General features: G+C 44.9%; 1 protein-coding gene across 1 annotated transcript in view; it reads left to right on the top strand.

Annotated features, from left to right (window-relative positions):
- MAP3K5 (mitogen-activated protein kinase kinase kinase 5) overlaps window positions 1-21112 on the top strand; it is a 375637-nt gene that overhangs the window by 332880 nt on the left and 21645 nt on the right. The window contains exon 26 of the mRNA XM_029596916.1: window positions 9975-10080. Coding sequence (XP_029452776.1) covers window positions 9975-10080 — 106 coding nt within the window. The remainder of the gene's footprint in view (window positions 1-9974; window positions 10081-21112) is intronic.

A 21112-nucleotide genomic window follows, 5' to 3' on the forward strand; every position in this document is an offset into this window, starting at 1 on the left:
AAGTTCAATCTAACCCTGCAACTGATCTCCCCCCCCCAAACTGGAAATCAGACTATTTAAATCGCCCGCCCTTCAAATCTGCCTAATATACACTCCACCCGGGCTCCTTGAAAACAACCCATCCCCCTTGATTGAATACATTACCAAACACTTAGACATAAATGCACCTGCAATTATCCTAGGCGATTTTAATCTCCATGTCAACACTGTACTATTATCATCATCCTGTGACTCCCTACTGGCATCCCTGAATGCCCTTGGCTTCAAACAAATAATCACTAACCCCACACACAAGGCAGGCCACACTCTCTTGATCTCATTTTCACCAACCCCCTGATCCCACCTGAACACCCTACTTGCAAACCCATCTCCCGGTCCGACCATTTCCGCATTGAAACCACCTGCTACATAAAAAGTACACCCACACTCACAAAGAAAACCATTCACTTCTGCCGACCATGTAAAACAGAGGAGACCTCATCGCAGCCCTCTCATGCGAGCTTCCCAAACTAGACCTAACTAACGCTGAATCCGCTCTCTCTCCTCCTGGTCTCAATTTACCAACACTGTCACCAATAATGTCTGCCCTACACAATCCCGTGAAATTAACCCTGCAAATACTAAAAAGAGACCCTGGTACATCCCTGAACTCAAAACCCTGAAATACAATCTCAGGAAAGTAGAAAAAAAATGGCATAAAGAGCATTCTCCTGCATTACAGGCCAAGTTCCGATCCTACCTCCACACCTACTGAGAAGCCATTGACAAGACTAAAAGAGATTTTTATGCCCAAAATATTCATCAACTTCAATTTAATCCTCGAGCCCTCTTTGAATTTGTATCCACATTAACTAAAACTACTCCCACTCCCTCGCCGGACACCGATGACAAAACCCAATGCGAAGAACTCGCTCTATACTTCCACAATAAAATTTAAAAGATTATGGCACGCTTCACCCCTACCTCCACACCTATCAATACCCTAATAACAAACACCACTGCCACTATACTTACGCCTACTACATCCCATGCACAACACCACTGCAGTACCTATGTCATTCGAGACTACGACACCCATGGAGATTGAATCCATCCTCAAGAAAATCAGCCTCGCAGTACACCCCTCAGACACTATCCCCACCCAATCCCTCCTCACCATCCCTAACATAATCTCCCAACCCATTTCCAATATCAATTGCTCTATATCTCTCGGCCTAGTCCCAAACCAACTCAAGCAAGCCGTAATAAAACCCATTTTAAAAAAACACTCCCTTGATTCTTCCGACCCTGCCACCTACCGCCCCATCTCCAACCTCCCCTTTTTATCTAAAATCCTTGAAAAAACTATTAACCAGCAGCTGACTGACTACCTGAACAATCATCGTATCCTTTTCCCCTCCCAATATGGATTCCGCAGACACCACAGCACCGAAACCCTCTTCATCTCCTTTTCTGACTATATCCTGAAGGCCCTTGACAAAGGCCAGACATACATCCTGGCCCTCCTGGACATATCCTCAGCATTCGATAAGGTCATCCACCACATCCTAATTGAACGCCTAAAAGGAATAGGCATTTCCAGCTCCTCCCTCCACTGGTTTCAATCATACCTAACCAACAGGCAATACAGAGTGAAAATGGGGCCTTCCGAATCCAAACTAGTTAACCTGTCACAAGGTGTACCTCAAGGTTCCTCCAACATTATACCTCCTTCCCCTCTGCCATCTCCTATCCAACCTTGGTCTTCCGCACTTCATATATACGGATGACGTTCAGATCCTCATACCTATTACCGATACATTACCCAAGGCCATGAAGACGCACGTACTTTTTTAAAATCTGCCCCTAAGTATGTATTGTTAGTACCTGGGGTTTAACCAAAAATTGTATTAGGAGTCTAAAATTCAGTACTGTATATCTTTCTTAAAATTGGAATGTGTTTTGAGAACAAATATTTTACAAGTAAAGATAGAGGCTTGCACAGTGAAATTATAATTGTACTAAGATTCTGTTGGGAATAAGTCACAGTATCCAAAATCTTAAAGTTAATTTGTTTTTCAGTTGCTGATAGGCCCTCTCTATTTCATTTTTTCAAAGCAGCTTATGCACAGTTTTTTTGTGCTCTTGTGGGTTGATGCAAAACAGTGCGCTCAGAAAAGCCCATTATTTAACCCGCGGCTGGACATGCATTGTGTTGGCGCGTCCACAGCCCCTTATACTATAAGGGGAATAACGCCTCTACAATGAGTATCCAATGCCCTGCAAAACTAATAGCACCCATCAGATGCAGATGCATGTTGATGAGGGTATTATTCACCCCACATGCAAAAATAAAATTTAAAAAAAAAAAAAAAGTACATCCAATTCGCACATTAATTTCTGAGCACCCCAAAATGTTGTATTGTTCCTCCGACTTAATATTGTGGCAATATTAAGTCGGAGGAACAAAAAGATTTAAAAAAAAAAAATTATTAAACAAAAAAAAAAGTGCCGGCGGTCAGGTTAGGAAAACAGATGCTCAGTCAACCAGCGTCTGTTTTCCTAACCCGTGGCTGTGCACCAGTTAGGAAAATGGACACCGATGAATTCAGCGTCTGTTTTCTTAACCTGCGGACAGTCGACCTCTCCCGGGCACCCACTGGCAAGGAGGTGCTAGGGGCATGCAAAGGACCCTAGCACCTCCTTGGCAGCGCAACCCAAAACTTAAATATTGTATGGCGCCCCTAGGGAGAGGTGCCTGGGCGTGCATTAGGAAAGTGGGTGCTGAACATTCAGCACCCGCTTTCGGTGCATTTTTTTTTTTCTTTTTGCATTGGCTCCATGGTGGCTTAAGAAGTGCTTTGGTGAAATAACGAGGTTAGTATTGCTTTGTACTTTGTATGTTTGACTTGCCAGGTAGTATTGTGGAGGCTATGCCATGTAGTGATCATTTTATCTTTACAAGCTCAAGGGAAAGGTACTAAAATGAATGATCAAATATACTCGGGGGGGGGGGGGTTTCTTCCATTTTGTGTCTATTTGGAGGGGACTTTTCATAGAGCAACAAATACATCTGTAGTCTATCCACCATTTTCTGGTGGTATAGCAAAATAAAATTGCACCATTGACATTCATTTTTAATATTTTTCTAAAGGATTTTTCCCCTCCACTGGTAATGGTGGTAAAACTAAAAACTTTTTAGATTTTCACAGGGAAAAATCCAACCAGAGTTGACAACTCACCTCTATTCCAAGTTTAGAAAATATAAATAAAATTTAGTTCTCCTGTCTTGTGTTAATGCATTAGATTTTCCTTCATTTTTCAGCTTATCTGTAAGACGTTTGGGGCAAAATGTGCCAAGCCACAGCTGGAGGATGACTGCAATACAGTATCTTTGAAAATAAGCTAGTTAATGTAAAAACAAGCCTAAATAGGTGATAATTTTATCCAACCATTGGTCATTGAAAAACTGATATTTTGGAGCTGGAAAAGCTGCAAAGTTTGCTTCAGCCATGTTTTGTTTGAGGCTTGTTCCCCTGCACACTGATGTGGTGAGGACACACAAAGAACCCAGATCCTGTAGACTCACTCCTGCTGGACAGGATCCAGTTCACTAGACACTTCACACTCAGATACTGCACATCTCGCTCACACATCAAATCAGAACTATAATAGCTCCCAGGACAGTTAATATTAATATTTATTTCATGTTTGGTGGTAATGTTATATATGCTCTGTTATGAAATAATGCAAGAAGAAATATATATGTAATAGGAATGATAATAATAATACAGGGCCGGATTTTAAAAGGGTTACGCGCTTAAGTTAAGCGCGTAACCCTTAAAAAAAACAAACCCCTGCGCGCGCCGAGCCTATATTTCATAGGCTCGGCAGCGCACGCAAGCCCGGGGACACGCATAAGTCCCGGGGCTTGCAAAAAGGGGCGGTCGGGGGCGTGGCTAGGGGGCGTGGTGTCTGTTCGGGGGCATGTGGGCGGTACGGGGCGTGACCGAGTGCCCCGACACAGCGGCCTGTGTCGGGGCCTGCCGCGCCCGAAGACAGCTGGCTCGTAAGTTACTATTGCCCGGAGGCAGTAGTAACTTTTGGAATAAAGGTAGGGGAAGGGTTTAGATAGGGCCGGGAGGGTGGGTTAGGTAGCGGAAGGGAGGGGAAGGTGCGGGGGGGTGGAAGGAAAGTTCCCTCTAAGGCCGCTCCGATTTCGGAGCGGCCTCGGAGGGAACGGGCAGCATGCGCAGGGCTCGGCACACGCAAGTTGCACAAATGTGCACCCCCTTGCGCGCGCCGACCCCGGATTTTATAAGATACGTGCGGCTACGCACGCTCTTTTTTAAAATGTACCCCACAGTGTAACATCCCTTATGTAAAACTGCCAAGTCTGTGGAAGAGCAGAGGGGCACATCTTTCTCAGTCTATCTGTCTTCTTTGGTCTCTTCTGTTTATATCATTTTATATCTTATGCTGTCTATTCTCTGCTTCAGGACGGGGTATGTCTATTCCCTTCCCTGGAAATCCAAAGAGCAGCTTTTTGCCACATAGCACATTGAATATTTCCTGCTGGGACACATCGCCAACAGCTGTGTCAGGGACATGTTAACCTTTAATCTCGGAGCTGTAGCTGTGCCAGAAATAAAGTAAAACCTTTAATCTGAGTCCTGTGCCTCTGTATACACATGTAATGCTGCGCCTAACCAAAGCATATTCTCACTGTTATTTTATGTAACAACATCAAATTTGATGAAAAAGGTATTCTTTTATAACTTTGGCTACAGTTCTTTCCCAGGTTAACAAATATAGGCCTCTTATATTGAGTTAGGTTGAGAGATTCTGTCTTCTCAAAGTGGCTGTGGTGGTTCAAACCTATTCCGATTAATGCCCTACTATGTGTTTGTTAGTAAAGGGCCTTACCTTGAGGCAAATATAAGATCCATATATATATATTGTAGGATGACTATTTAGACATGGTAACTGATTATCTCACTATGTAAAGGGAAAATGTGGATTCACAGAGAGATTTATTATTATTAAAAAAAAAATAAAAAAAGACATCTCAAAAATTGTTTGAATTTTGCAGTTCTGCAAATGAATGCAAAAATCTCAACATACTCATTTTAATTTCAAGTTGTGACTTGATATAATTGACTTGAAGCTTCAAATTCACCTGGCTGCCTTCACATTATCATGCTAAAAATAATTTTTAATAGAAATAAAATGCTCACCAAGTCATAACTCTGAACTAAGATCAGAAACTTGATGTTCTAGTCCAATAGTTCCCAAACCTGTCCTGAGGACCCCATAAGTCAGAGTTTCATGGTGTCCACAATCAATATATGCATGAGTTAGATTTGCATGCATTGAAGATCTAATAAATTCTAATTTATCCTGTGCATAATCATTATGGTGCCGATTATTCAGCCACAGAGCGGCTAGTTAAATTAGCTGGATATAATTATCCAGCTAACTTAATGATGATAATCAGCAGTACAGCCATGCCACTCAAAATACCTATCTTAAAATTAGACGGATAAGAATATCTGGCTCAATTTATGTCAGCCCTACGCCACAACAAAAGTTAGCCGCATTGGTTAAGCAGCTAACTCCTAATATCTGGCCTGCCCTGAAATGTCTCCTGCCCACCCCAGGACTACCCCCAAATTATGCAGCATACTACTTCAAATATCGCCACTTTGCCATTTAAATGGATAATTTTTCAGTTACCTTAATAAATGGCTTCTGAATATCGGCCTCTATGAATATTGTGAAAACCTGACTTGATTAGTCTCGATGGCAGGTGTGGGAACTACTGCTGTAGTCTACACAAAGTCATCAGTTAGAACAGGAGTATTCCTTTCTATTTGAAGGTTGCAAAGGGTTTTGTTTTCGGGGGTATCCATAATTAATATTTATCCAATATATTTGCATACGTTTGGTCTTTAAAAAAAATTGCATATTTGTTTAATCTAAAGCCAGACCTGGTTGCAGCCCTGCAAAGGACATTAGTGCAGACCCTTGAACATTTTCTTTGGATTTAGGAGGCAGCCACTGAGCACTTTCTGAAACTCTTGGAAGATGTAGTAGGCCAGATTGACAAACTAAAGAGTAGCAAATCACCTGGACCTGATGGTATCCATCCTAGGGTACTGAAGGAACTCAAAAATGAAATTTCTGATCTATTAGTTAAAATTTGTAATCTATCATTAAAATCATTCATTGTACCTGAACTCTGGAGAGCGGCCAATGTAACCTCAATATTTAGAAAGGGCTCTAGGGGCGATCCAGGAAACTACAGACTAGTGAGCCTGACTTCAGTGCCAGAAAAAATAGTGGAAACTATTCTAAAGATCAAAATCATAGAGCATATAGAAAGACATGGTTTAATGGAACACAGTCAACACGGGTTTACCCAAGGAAAGTCTTGCCTAACAAATCTGCTTCATTTTTTTGAAGGGGTTAATAAACATGTGGATAAAGGTGAACCAATAGATGTAGTGTATTTGGATTTTCAGAAGGCGTTTGACAAAGTCCCTCATGAGAGGCTTCTAAGAAAACTAAAAAGTCATGGAATAGGAGGCGATGTCCTTTCGTGAATTACAAACTGGTTAAAAGACAGGAAACAGAGAGTAGGATTAAATGGTCAATTTTCTCAGTGGAAAAGCATAAACAGTGGAGTGCCTCAGGGATCTGTACTTGGACCAGTGCTTTTCAATATATATATAAATGATCTGGAAAGGAATATGACGAGCAAGGTTATCAAATTTGCAGATGATACAAAATTATTCAGAGTAGTTAAATCACAAGTGGATTGTGATACATTACAGGAGGACCTTGCAAGACTGAAAGATTGGGCATCCAAATGGCAGATGAAATTTAATGTGGACAAGTGCAAGGTGTTGCATATAGGGAAACATAACCCTTGCTGTAGTTATACGATGTTAGGTTCCATATTAGGAGCTACCACCCAGGAAGAAGATCTGGGCATCATAGTGGATAATACTTTGAAATCGTCAGCTCAATGTGCTGCATCAGTCAAAAAAGCAAACAGTTAGGAATTATTAGGAAGGGAATGGTTAATAAAACGGAAAATGTCATAATGCCTCTGCATCGCTCCATGGTGAGACCGCACCTTGAATACTGTGTACAATTCTGGTTGCCGCATCTCAAAAAAGATATAGATGCGATGGAGAAGGTACAGAGAAGTGCAACCAAAATGATAAAGGGGATGGAACAGCTCCCCTATGAGGAAAGGCTGAAGAAGTTAGGGCTGTTCAGCTTGGAGAAGAGACAGCTGAGAGGGGATATGATAGAGATCTTTATGATCATGAGAGGTCTTGAATGAGTAGATGTGAATCTGTTATTTACACTTTCGGATAATAGAAAGACCAGGGGGCATTCCATGAAGTTAGCAAATTTAAGACTAATTATAGAAAATTCTTTTTCACTCAACGCACAATTAAGCCCTGGAATTTGTTGCCAGAGGATGTGGTTAGTGCAGTTAGTGTAGCTGGGTTCAAAAAAGGTTTGGATAAGTTCTTGGAGGAGAAGTCCATTAACTGCTATTAATCAAGTTTACTTAGGGGTAGATTTTCAAACGAGCGCGAACAGCCTACTTTTGTTTGCGCTCCAGGCGCAAACAAAAGTACGCTGGATTTTAGTAGATACGCGCATAGTCGCGCGTATCGGCTAAAATCCTGGATCGGCGCGCGCAAGGCTATCGATTTCGTATAGCCTGCGCGCGCCGAGCCGCGCAGCCTACCCCCGTTCCCTCCTAGGCCGCTCCGAAATCGGAGCGGCCTAGAAGGGAACTTTCCTTTGCCCTCCCCTCACCTTCCCCTCCCTTCCCCTACCTAACCCACCCGCCCGGCCCTGTCTAAACCCCGATCCTACCTTTGTCGGGGGATTTACGCCTCCCAGAGGGAGGCGTAAATCCCCGCGCGCGATCGGGACCCCTGCGCGCCGGGCCGCGACCTGGGGGCGGGTACGGAGGGCGAGGCCACGCCCCCGGACCGCCCCGGGGCGTAGCCACGCCCCCGTACCCGCCCCCAAAACACTGCCGGCACGCCCCCGAAACGCCGCGCAATCCGGCCCCGCCCCCCGACACGCCTCCCGACACGCCCACTCCGAAAACCCCGGGACTTACGCGAGTCCCGGGGTTGTGCGCGCGCCGGTGAGCCTATGTAAAATAGGCTCACCGGCGCGCAGGGCCCTGCTCGCGTAAATCCGCCCGGTTTTGGGCGGATTTAGGCGAGCAGGGCTCTGAAAATCTACCCCTTAGTTAATAGCAACTGCTATTAATTGTAGCAGTAGCATGGGATCTTCTTGGTGTTTGGGTACTTGCCAAGTTCTTGTGGCCTGGTTTAGCCTCTGTTGGAAACAGGATGCTGGGCTTGATGGACCCTTGGTCTGACCCAGTATGGCATGTTCTTATGTGCTTATGTCCTCTTCATTCCCTCAAAATTAAAAAGCAGAGGGGAGGGGGAGCCCACATAGGGTATTGGTTTCCCCCTCTGAGGTCTCCCTCAGCTCCTTTAATGTGCCATTACACTGTTCTGGTGGAAGCATCTCTCCCCTACTCCTTGACCTCCTCCCCCCCCCCCCCCCCAACACATACACAAATAGTTGCGATGGGTAGACTTGGGCTGGAATGCTATAAAGGCATGTATTCACAGCCCCTGGGGTAGTCCTGGTCATTGTTGATTCCTGCTGGCTGGATTTACTTCCCTTGATACAGGATTTCAGAAGGAACTCTGGAGCACAGCTCCCAACCTCAGGCCTGTTGCTGCAATTACCACTCTAGGAACAGTGGGGAGGGTTGGGTCTATTAAAACAAGGGGAAAATCCTCAGGTAGCTGTGAATGAGAGTTTGTTCACTATATCTGCTGAATGAATATACATTATCAGTTGACTTGCTATTTAATCATACCCCCTTTTAACCTAGGAATAGATGCCAAACTAGTGGGAAAACAAATTCACAATATTTCTTTTTATTGTAAAACTACTTTTAGGCTTCACATCACACACACACATATGCAGTTCTAAGGTCTGGCTTTTTAATATAAACTTATTATAAGTTACATCTGTCCAAGGCTGCCAAGCTGTGAGGTCTAACAGGCTGGCGAAACGTGCATCACTCGGCTTCAGAAAATAACTCGTTATGCAGGGTCAGACCAATAATGGTCCACTGAGGCAGGCAGGCATTTTTCTGACCATGGCAAATCCAGGTAACTTGGAAATATTCAGCAGATCCAAATGGGGAAATCTATTCCCCAAAGTAAGCGGTGGTGATCCCTGCCTCTTTCCGGTTAATAGCCATTAATGAACCTGTTCTTTAGAGATCTGTCCAGACCTATTTTAAACTCTGCTATACAAATGTCTACGACCATGATCCTCCAGCAGCAAATTCCACAGCTGAATTGTGCTTCGACTGAAAAAATGGTGTTTTTGAGAATAATAATTCTGGTACAAAGAGGTCCATGTTACAGCACTGTGTACAAGAGAGAGCTTTCTTCTCTGACACACTGGAAGCTGTAGTTGCTTTTGTCAATATCCTGGGAATATCTGGTGGCTAAATCTATGGAGCATGCACATACGGAAAAGCAATATAAGAAGATTATATATACTTTCTTCTTCAAAGAATGAGAGGTGTCTTCCTTATCTAGAATAGGATTTAAATATCTTAATGTGAAATACCAAGTCAATTCAACTTAAGGAAAGGCTATCAACAAACTATTTGTATACAAGACTTGTCCAAAGTAGTTGTATCCTTAGAAGTGTATTCTGGTTTTAGATTATCCAAATCAGTTCTGGGAAACAGGGTCGGAGCAGGTGAAATATTAAAAATAAAATAAAATGAGTGTTCATGTAAGAGGAAGTAAACTGGAGTAAATCTATTGTCTGATATTATCTGAGCAAATTCTGTTTTTCAGTTTCTGTGGAATTAGTAACTGTTTTTAAAAAAAATGTATTCTCCCCGACTCTAGGTCAACAAAGTCTTACGGAACCATAACATCAAGCCCCATTGGATGTTTGCACTAGATAATATCATTCGAAAGGCAGTTCAGACTGCCATTACCATTCTTATTCCAGGTGAGTAACATTTGTTACTACTTCACTTTATCACATTTAACATTCAAGAGCTTTCATTTCTGATTCACCATTTATGGCTAATGTAGGATGTGTGTGAAGGTCCTTTGCCTTTCTTTTTAAACCGATCAGCTATGGTTTGTATATCAAATCATCTTGCGTGGTGTTTAATCCCTTAGAAGTGAATTTTCAAAGGGGGTCCATGCGTAGACATAGTGGGGCGGATTTTAAGAGCCCTGCTCGCGTAAATCCGCCCGGATTTACGCGAGCAGGGCCTTGCGCGCCGGTGCGCCTATGTTCCATAGGCCTACCGGCGAGCGCAGAGCCCCGGGACTTGCGTAAGTCCCGGGGTTTTTCGAGGGGGGTGTGTTTTGGGGGCGGGACGTGGCGTTTTGGGGGCGGGCCCGGGGGCGTGGTTTCAGCCCGGGGCGGTCCGGGGGCGTGGCCGCGCCCTCCGGAACCGCCCCCAGGTCGCGTCTCGGCGCGCTAGCGGCCCGCTGGCGCGCGGGGATTTACTTCTCCCTCCGGGAGGCGTAAATCCCCCGACAAAGGTAGGGGGGGGGTTTAGATAGGGCCGGGGGGGTGGGTTAGATAGAGGAAGGGAGGGGAAGGTGAGGGGAGGGCGAAAGCGAGTTCCCTCCAAGGCCGCTCCGATTTCGGAGCGGCCTTGGAGGGAACGGCGGCAGGCTGTGCGGCTCGGTGCGCGCCGGCTACACGAAATCGGCAGCCTTGCGCGCGCCAATCCAGGATTTTAGCAGATACGTGCGGCTACGCGCATATCTACTAAAATCCAGCGTACTTTTGTTTGCGCCTGATGCGCCAACAAAAGTATGCGAAGGCGCGCTTTTTAAAAATCTACCCCAGTATGTGTGCATGTATATGCTATTTTATAAATGTTGAGAATACATGCATATTTTCCGTTACGCATGTACCAGGGGGGAAAAAGGAGTGTTCTGAGGTGGAGTTCAGAAGTATGCGTGGTAGTTGCTATTCTGTAAGAGACACTACATTACCAAACTTATTCCTCACTTTTACACATGCTAATGGACTCACACAAGTGCAGTTGTCTACAGATTTTGGGTGGGAGTACCAGAGGAGACCTGCTGGGATTTAGGGTGAAGTGCTAGAGATTCTGGGTGAACTGGTGATTCCAAGTACTCGCTCATACTTTATAAAATACCTGCCTCTGCATTTAGTTCTGGGTGTTTAATTATGCAATGTCATAATTATTTCACGTATAAAATATAGGTGCATATGTTTATAAAATGCTCAGAGAAAATGTGTTTTCTTGCATTGGAAATAAATGCGCATAGTGAAACATGCAGCATATTTCTGTTCAGAAAATGTGTGTTTTATAAACTGTGCAGCTCCCATTGTACAGTGTATAAAAATTATAGCAGTAATCTCCACGTGTTCACCTACGCATGCAAATGCTTTATCATGGATAGGTTTGAAAGCTGGCCTATATTGTATGGTTTTATCTTGCCTCATGATAATAATGATGGCCCAGTTACACAGCCTGAGCAGCTGCTGCAGAATCTCGTCTCTTGCTGTGGGATTGTAGAAGACACTGGATGTCTGCTGCCACAACTTCCTCTGAGCTCCTTAGCCACCACTCTTATCATTTCTTTCTGCAACCGAAAAAAGATAGAATTTTTTTCCAAAATTTCGGAAAAAATTCATTTTTGAGTTAGTGCTTGCTAACTCCCGTTAGTGCGCGCTAAATCTGCCAGGTTAGTGCGCACTAACCCGAAAATCGGGGCCCCCGAAAAAAAACAAACCCCGAACCACGGGAAAAACGAAATTCCCACCGGGGGGGGGGGCCAAAACGAAGCCCGAAGCACATCTCTAATACTTGGTACAGCAAGTTTGAAAGTTCTAGAATCTTTGAGATCAACGTTCCGGACCGGACTCCATTCGATGTCACCCATCTGTGAGATGGAGATCACATGTTACAGATAGGCAACTCTGCTTTCTCCCTATTCCCTAGTTATCTAATGCAGTGGTTCTCAACCTTTTTCCCATCATGACACATCTGATGGATAATGCTCACATATGTAACAAACACACTGCTCATTACAGTCCATGGCGGAAATAAAAAAAAAAAAAAAAGGCCCCATATTACTTTTATTGTTAAGAATAAGAGAAAGAGAAGAGTACTCTCTCATTAGAGAAATTACATAACTAGTAAACCTCCCGTACCAGAACAGCACCAACTTCCAGCACTCAAATAGTAACCGCCTTACCTAAGGAAAGGCAACCCTGAAAATATTACACCGGGCCTTAAAACTCCAATACTTCTCCTATTAGTAAAACAGAACAAGCCAGGTTGCTATAGAGCCCAGAAACCTGTCTGCCAGCAGAATATCTCACCTCAGTCACATGTGTAGACCCTCGCCTAACAAAGAATAAAGAGACTATAAAGCATAAATAGAAACTTGCAGACAAAAATTGAACTGGAAACCGCAATAAGCCAGAAACTGTATGCAGTGCAATAAAGGAAAAAGAGAAACATCAATAGTCCTCAAAAAACAAATCAAGAAATATAAAATCAATAACAGTAAAACCATAATAATAAAAAGAGCAGTTTATTTCAGAACAGCTGATGAATGGAATGCCCAATAATTAAAAACTTACATAAAAACATTTATAGACACCAATAAAATATTTCAAAACAGCAGACACAAAGACCCAATAATTAAAAATAAGGATTAAAAAAAAATGCTCTGTTCTCCATACCTGGAACATTGGATTTGCAGATGCCCTGAGATTGTTGTGAATTAGCAGGAGGAGAGATGGGAAGTTTGCTAGCAACTTTCTCCTCTCTCTGTCACACACAGTCGCTCTCTCACATACATAGGCTCACAGTCACACACACATATATATATATGCGCTCTCTCTCACACAGGCTCTCTCTTAATTACAAATATAGGTTCTCAATCACACATATACATGCTTTTTCTCTCACACACAAACGATCTCAATCACACACACACACACACACACACACAATCTCAAATACACATGCACGCTCACTCGCCCATTGCTCTTCGCCCACTAAAGAGTAACTAGCGACAGCTACAGCCTTCGAGAAAGGAGTCCCATCAGCCGTGGGGGGCTGAGATTTTTCCGGGCCACACTGCTCTTCTCCTTTGGGCCCATGCTACAAGCACTTATGCCTTAGCATGGTCTCTTCTTCCTGTGCACGCGGCCACTGCACACCTCTTCCTCTTCCTCTTCCGTCCTTGGGGGCGGGACGAAGAAAGTATGCTGCTAGTGCCGCTGACTCCAGCTCTCCTGCTGTGTTCCACCTGGGATATCAGCATTTCAAGCTCAGGCGGAGGAAGAGTTCGCTCTCTCCAGAGTGAAATGAAAGCAAACAAGAGCAAGACACTCGCAATAGTGGCAGACTTGAGGGAGTTCTCAGAACTTGCATGGCATGTTGATGAGCTTGACACCTGAATGGAATCACAAACCCAGGCCCTGAAGAGTGTTAAAAGTCAACAAACAGAAATGCACGCTGAACAAATGGCAGGGGAAGATAAGCTGGAAGCCCTTGTGAACAGGTCACAGAGACATAGTTTGCACTTTCGGGGGGCTGCCACAGACCCCCACCTATGAGGACTGTAGAGAAACAATCAGTGCCATTTATAAAGAAATATTTGCCTCCCAGGAGGGTCTTACAGATTCTGCCTTTCAGAGGCAGATTCTCCAGGCGTAGAACTGGAACTGGTGCCCAGGGCTGTTTGCTTTCATAGCTATTGTTATTATTTGTGATAATTGTGGGTGGATCCCTGGACCGGTGGCAGATGACCACGCCCCCGGAGGAAGATCCCGAGAGGGGCCACCGGTCAGGCTCAGAGTTGGGAGACAGACACACACTAGATCTTTTATTAAACTGTATAGTGAACCACCAGAGGTGGCAGTAGTGAGCTGGAAGAGCCCAGCTGGGCTGTAGTCCCTCAGGCACTGGAACAGTGATCCCAGGATAGCTGAGCAGTAGAGAAACTGAGATAGTGAGCAGGCAGAGTATGCAGAGATCAGGAACATAACCTTGATGGTAACACTCACACAATAGTCTCTTGGAACAGCCCAGGAGCTGGAAAGGTTTAGGCCCTCGGAGCGAGTACCTGGTTCCAGGGAAAGCTCTGAGAGAGAGATGGTAACTCACTGGTGTTGTAGGCAGCGGTGACTTCCTGGCAGAAGTTGTATTTGGTAGCAGGTTTGGGAACATGGGCTCTCGAGGAGTGAGTACCGGTTCCAGACTGCGACCTGAAAAGCAAGAGAGAGAGCGAGGCCCCCGAGTAGCAAGGTATGCAGAGAGCGAATCCCATCCGCAGCGATACCTGGAGGAAGCCCTTGCTAACTCGAATAGCTAGCAAAATGAAAGACCTTAAGTATCCGGTGAGGATGACGTCATCTCGGGGGGATGCCCCTGAGGTTCGCGCCACAGCTGGTACTTGAGTCGGGGCCGCGCCATGCGCGCGCCCTTAGGCTTCAGGAGAACATGGTGGAAGGCAGCGTCTAGCTGGTCCGGGGACGCTGGATGAGGTTGGCTAGATGACGCCACTGCAGCCAAACGTCCATCAACCAAAGAGGGAGTCGCAAAAGAGGTAAGGTGGGCGGAGTGGAGACGTCGAGCAGCGATGGTCGCAACAGCTATAGATTCATGGAGCAGATCTTTGAGTTGGTGCAAAAACCCCCCAAATGGTCCTATTAATATTTTTGCAGATCTAGCTCCTATTACTTTACGCAACCATCAAGATTTGAGGGACGTGTCCTAGGCAGCTGAGATCTTGAAAGCGGTGGGCTAGGTGGCAAATCTTTGTTTGCACTGGCGGCTCCCTTGTCCCGCAAGGATGTAATTTCAAGATAGCAGCGCGCTGGTAAAGGGGGAAGGAGGCTTCGTCGTCACTCAGGTGATGGGAATCAGGATGATCCGGCCGGATTTACGCGCGCAGGGCCCTCGCGTGCCGGCGTGCGAAGAGCCCCAGGACGAACGTAAGTCCTGGGGCTTCGTAAAAGGGGAGTGTCGGGGGGCGTTGCGGAATGACGTGGTGTTTCGGGGGCGTGATGCGGCGTTTCGGGGGTGGGCCTGGGGGCGTGGCGCCGGCCCGGGGGCGTGGTCGAGGCCTCTGGACCAGCCCCCGGGTTGGGTGATGGCGCGCCAGCAGTCCACTGGCGTGCGCAGATTTACTGCTTTTAGCAGGCGTAAATCATGCAACAAAGGTAAGGGGGGGTTTTAGATAGGGCCGGGGGGGTGGGTTAGGTAGGGGAAGGGAGGGGAAGGTGGGGGGAGGGCAAAGGAAAGTTCCCTCCGAGGCCACTCCGATTTCGGAGTGGCCTCGGAGGGAACCGGCAGCGTGCGCTGGGCTCGGCGCACGCAGGTTGCACAAATGTGCACCCCCTTGCGCGCGCCGACCCCGGATTTTATAAGATAAGCGCGGCTACGCCTGGTGCGTGAACAAAAGTACGCGATTGCGCAAATTTTTAAAATCTACCCCATTGTGCTTAAAGGTTCTGACTTAGTTTGAATGTGATTTCTAGTTATGGAAAGAGGTGGGGAAGGAGGATCTGTTTTGGTCTTGATGCCCATTCCTCCCAAATGTGTGTGCGATCTGGCTAGAAGCAGCAGAAGGGGTTGGGGAAGGGTGAGTATGAGAAGAGTTGGGGAGAAAAAAGGGGGAGCTAGGGATACAATTCCGGGAAAGAAGTTTTTTGGTAACTAAAATATGGTGGGTTTAATTGGTAGCGTATCTATTGCATTAGTACCTTATAAGCAGAATGACTGAGTGCAAAATTGTCCTTAATGTTAAAGGATTAAATTATTTTTTTAAAACGGCAGTTGTTTAATGAACTGACTATGGCCAAAGCTTCCATTGTGATGCTACAAGAGACCCATTTAAAGACACATTACAAATACCTGATGACATCTAAATATTAGCCGGTTAGATTTTTCTCTTCATGCTCAAAGGAAGGGAAATATACTGGGGTGTGTATGTTTGCCCAGGATTTTTTCTTTTATATCCAATTTTTTTGTGCCAATCCAAAGGGCAGATATTTGCTCCTGAAAATAAAAGTGGGGAGATTTACGTATACTTTAGTATCCATTTATGCCCCTAACCATGATCAAAATGCCTTTTTAGCCTCTCTAGAAAACATAGTGCTATCTCATGCTGAGGGTCATGTCTTTATTGGGGATGATTTTAACATGATTAGGGTACCAGCCATTACTTCTTTTGTTAACCAAGGGTTGGGGGGGGGGCACATAGTACTCTGTTTTTTAATGAGCAGATGGAATCTGGTGGATATTTGGCACCAGTGTTATCCATCTGCTAGAGATTACACCTTTTACTCCAAACCATATGGTTCTTATTCCCGCATAGATTTCGTTTTGAGTGATAAAGGGATAATGAATAGGAAGACATCTGCTGAGATAGGCAGCATCACCTGGTCAGCCCATGCACCTGTGTGGATTAATATTCAATTTTCAAATAATACGGGTGCCCGGTTTGGCATTTGAACAATACTTTGAGAACACAAGGCTGGCCGCTGATATTCAGGAATATTTCCTACTCGGTGATGAGGGGAACATGTCTCTGGCTGTGCTCTGGGAATATTCCAAAGCAGTCATTCGGGGAAAATGATTTTCTGTGCCTCATATAGGAATAAAGAAATGTTGAAGAGAAAACTGGAATTATTAGAGAATCACGTTATCTTCCTTGACTCTTCACCACTTAAACGCAGCTAGGGATGAGTTGGCTGTCCTTGACTCTGAAGAGATTGCCCATCAGCTAGAATTAAGCCATCAAGCCCACTTTGAAGGTGGGAATAAGGCGGAGAAGTAACTGACACGTAGATTGAAAACTGTGATGTTGCAGAATCACGTAGCAAAAATAAAAAAAAATGTGGAGGTGAAAATTGTTACAACTAATTCTGATATAAAGCAATTCTTTTCTCAGTTCTATGCCAACCTTTACAGCAGGGATGAAACCATCAACAATGATGACATGGATAACTACTTGGCTTCTGTTATTATTCCAAATATTATTAAAGAACAACAAGACTATTTGGACAGTAAGACTTCTACTGTCAAAATACTCTGGGTCAGTAAGAGCTTGAAAATAGACAAATCACCCAGTCTAGACAGCTTTACTGCCAGCTGTTATAAACATTTTGTATCTAATATTGTTGCTCCTCTGGCTGCTTTGTTTAATTGTCTCAGAGCTGGGGGGAGGGGAGGGTCATTATATCCTGGAAGTAATATGGCCGGCATTACTATAATTGCAAAACCTGGGAGGGATGGGACCCTTTGTGGCTCATACATGTCCATTTCATTAATTAATCTGGATCTTAAAATATTAGTTCATGTGCTAGATGAGCATCTTAGTTCAAATCATTCCATCTCTAATTCATAATGATCAAGCAGGATTTATTCCCAATAGGGTGGCAGCAGACAACGTATGCAAAATCATGGATGATATTTGCTGGATAAGAAGGAAAACAGCTTCACTTCTGTTAATTATTGATGCCAAAAAGGCATTTGACATGGTGCATTGGTCCTTTTTATTCAAGACTTTGGAGAAAATGCAATTTGGGACTTACTTTATAGGATTAAGAAGTTGTATGGTTGTCCCTTTGCCTGCGTTAAGGTAAATGGAGGTTAGACTCAGAGCTTTGGGGTAGGCAGGAGCACGAGAAAGGGGATGTCTGTTATCTCCACTCCTTTTTGCAATTTTCCTTGAGCCGCTTGCTATCATGATTTAGAGGGTCTTCTGTGGTCTCTGGTGTCAAAACAGGAAGCCGTGATTTCAAGTTGTCACTATTCACTGATATTGAATTTACATTGACTAATCCAGACACATCCCTAACAGGGGTAGTAGAGGAATTGCAGTGCTTTAGTGATTCAAGGTTTAAACTCAATTAGGAAGGGGGCGCTGTTTGCAGCGAATGTGTGCAGGCGTGTGAAGGCTGAGCTCTGCAGACCCACCCGGAAATAGACCCATATTTCTGCTAAAATACGCTTCAAAACAGGAGTTTCAGACGGCGCAAGTGAGTAGCACCCCCCCGGGATACAAATCGCTATGGCTGCAAAAAAGAAAACTTTAGATTTGAAGCAATTTTCATATGAAAAGATGCCGGGGGATACCGGGCAAGATGGCGCCGAGATCGCGAGCCGCGCGGCGCAAGCACAAGGAGAGGAGACTGAGCAGTGCATGGAGGGCGGTCTAATTACAAAACAGCCTGACCCTGCTGAAATTCTTACCCGCACAGAGGCCAGAACATGGTTTTTGGAGATCAGGGCTGATCTGAAGCAACACAGAGAAGCCATCATGGCGTCCATGGCTGATTTCAAAGAAGATCTGGCTGCCTTGGGGAATAGGGTAGACGACGCAGAAAACAGGATAGATGGACATGGGGAGTCTATTAACTCCCTTATCTCGCAGCATACCACGATGTCTTCGGATTTGTTATCCTTACAAAATAAGGTGGAGGACCTTGAAAATCGGAGTCGGCGCAATAATTTGCGTATACGCGGGGTCCCAGAAACACCGGAATACGCCGCGGCGGCGGAGACAGCAGCACAAATTTGCGCCTTCTTCCTGCAGCAAGCACCGGAGGGGGAGGAGAGGGAATCTGTAAGCGCTGCTGGCATAAGTTTTGAGAGAGCACATCGAGCGCTGGGGCCTAGAACGGATCAGCGGCCCAGAGATCTTGTACTGTGTTTTTCCAGCTTCCCCCTTAAGGATCAGATCTATAACACTGCCAGGAATCTGAAGGAAATTAACTGGCATAATCATCAGTTATCCATTTACCAGGATTTGTCACCGGTCACCTTGAAGAAAAGATTTGAGCTACGGGACGTCACCGCGCAACTGCGTGAGAGGAACATTAAGTATAGATGGACATACCCATTTGGACTCTCCTTTCAGGTCCAGGGTGTTGGATACAAAATAAATTCCATGGAGGATGCACCAGGAGTGTTTTCCAAAGCTCAGCTGCCAGTTCAATTTCCAACTCTGCATCCTAAGCAGCCGGAGCTTCGGAGGGATGCCGCGCCCCGATGGCAGAGAGCGGATAAGGGTGGAAAACGGTTGAGGCGACAGGCTGGAGCAAGAGGCGCAGCTGCATCAGACAAGGGGTGACTTTTCCCTCTCTTTTTCAAGTTCACAAGGATTTCTGGATCTCCTTTTGGTTTTGCGTGGCAGTTTCCACGCATATGATACTTTTTGATAGAATGGACCGTGTTCTGGGGAACTCCAGGGACTCAGTTCCTTTCTCTTCCACAGGATGTGAGATGTTTTACCACGAAGTTACTGTTACACATGGGTCTTTCATTGTTTTTATATTGCATTTGGTTCATTGCTGCGGGTGGGGAGGTTGCAGAGGGAGCGGCACACATCGTATGCCTTACAACAGACCTCCAGAGGTGGAGTATCCCTTAAGGTGGGACTGGGATACGACAGGAATTACTTGGGGTTACACTGGTACAGTTACATATGTGGCGCGGAGAGTTCAGATTGTTTGGTGGGTGGTTACGGGCTCCAGGTCAGGGATGGCTGTATTGCCAGATTGGGTATGGGTAATGGCAGCCCATCTCTTTCTTAGTGGGATAAATGGCAACTAAAATATTATCCCTTAATGTAAAAGGGATTAACACTCCACGCAAGCGTACCTTATTGCAGAGAGAACTGCGTCGACAAGGGGCGGGAGTAGTTTTTATACAAGAAACGCATGTTCGGAAGCACCATCAAAAGTTACTGCATTTCTCGCAATATCCGGTTGCACATTGGGCAGCCAGTACAAAAAATTCCAAGTATGCTGGGGTGGGTATGCTTTTTGCGGCCACTTTTGCTCATGAGGAGCTGTTTCATATATATGATCCACAGGGGAGATATGTCCTGGTTAGGATTCGTGTGGGCAGGCAGGTCTTTACTCTGGTTAACGTATATTTCCCTAATGTTTCTAAAACTCAATTTTTACAGGAGTTTAGAGATTTATTGCATCACCATGTGGAAGGGGAACTCATCATAGGGGGCGACTTTAATTTTGTACAGACACCATTATTAGACTCCAGTTCGGGAAAGATTGCAGACCCCCAAACTCGGAAACGGTGGGCTGAGGTTATGGATGACTGGAGTCTCGTGGATATCTGGAGACTCAGATACCCGAAATCCAGGGTTTATACCTTTTTTTCGCCGGTCCACCGCACCTACACTAGGATAGACTGTTTCTTCATGTCCAAAACACTACAGAATTCTATTTCCCAAACTGATATTGACAATATCACCTGGTCGGACCATGCTCCAATTTGGATGCTTTGTTATTTTCAAGATATTCATAATGGGTTCCGGCCATGGCGCCTCAATGAATGCTTGCTTAAAGATAATGATTTTATTGGCCAAATGGAATCGACCTTGACAGATTACTTTCAGAACAATCAGACGGCAGGTATGTCCCCGCTGACTGTTTGGGAATGCTCTAAACTCAATTAGGAAAAATCTGAGATTTTGAATTTGACCGTGCTGGCAAACGTCCGGAACATTACAGCGGAAATACACTTTTCGATGGGCCAAACACAAAATTCAATACTTGGAGGTATATCTTAGCAACAGAAACTGAAGATTTATTTAACCTGAATTATGTTTCAATGGCAGGGGCCATGGCAAAGGATTTTAGTAATTGGGAAAGGCAAGGTTTTACCTGGCTGGGGAGGATAGTGATTGTGAAGACAAATATTTTACCCAGATTTAGCTATTTGTTTTTGACTCTACCTATAGCTGTTTCTCACTGTCCATTTTGAAGTCTTGGCAGAAGAAAATTTGTTTCATTTGGAAGTGAAGGTCTTTCTAGACTCATCTTGTATCAGCCTAAGATCCGAGGAGGATTAGGTGCACCCATTCTAACTTGGTACTATGCTGCATCTCACCTTAGAGCAATTATTGATTTATATAGGAAACATTCAGTAAAGCATTGGGTGCATTTAGAACAAAACCTGTTGGGCTCTATGCCTATCCAGGGTCTCATTTAGTAA

This window comes from Rhinatrema bivittatum, chromosome 3 (genome assembly GCF_901001135.1).
Source record: "Rhinatrema bivittatum chromosome 3, aRhiBiv1.1, whole genome shotgun sequence".
Lineage (NCBI taxonomy): Eukaryota > Metazoa > Chordata > Amphibia > Gymnophiona > Rhinatrematidae > Rhinatrema > Rhinatrema bivittatum.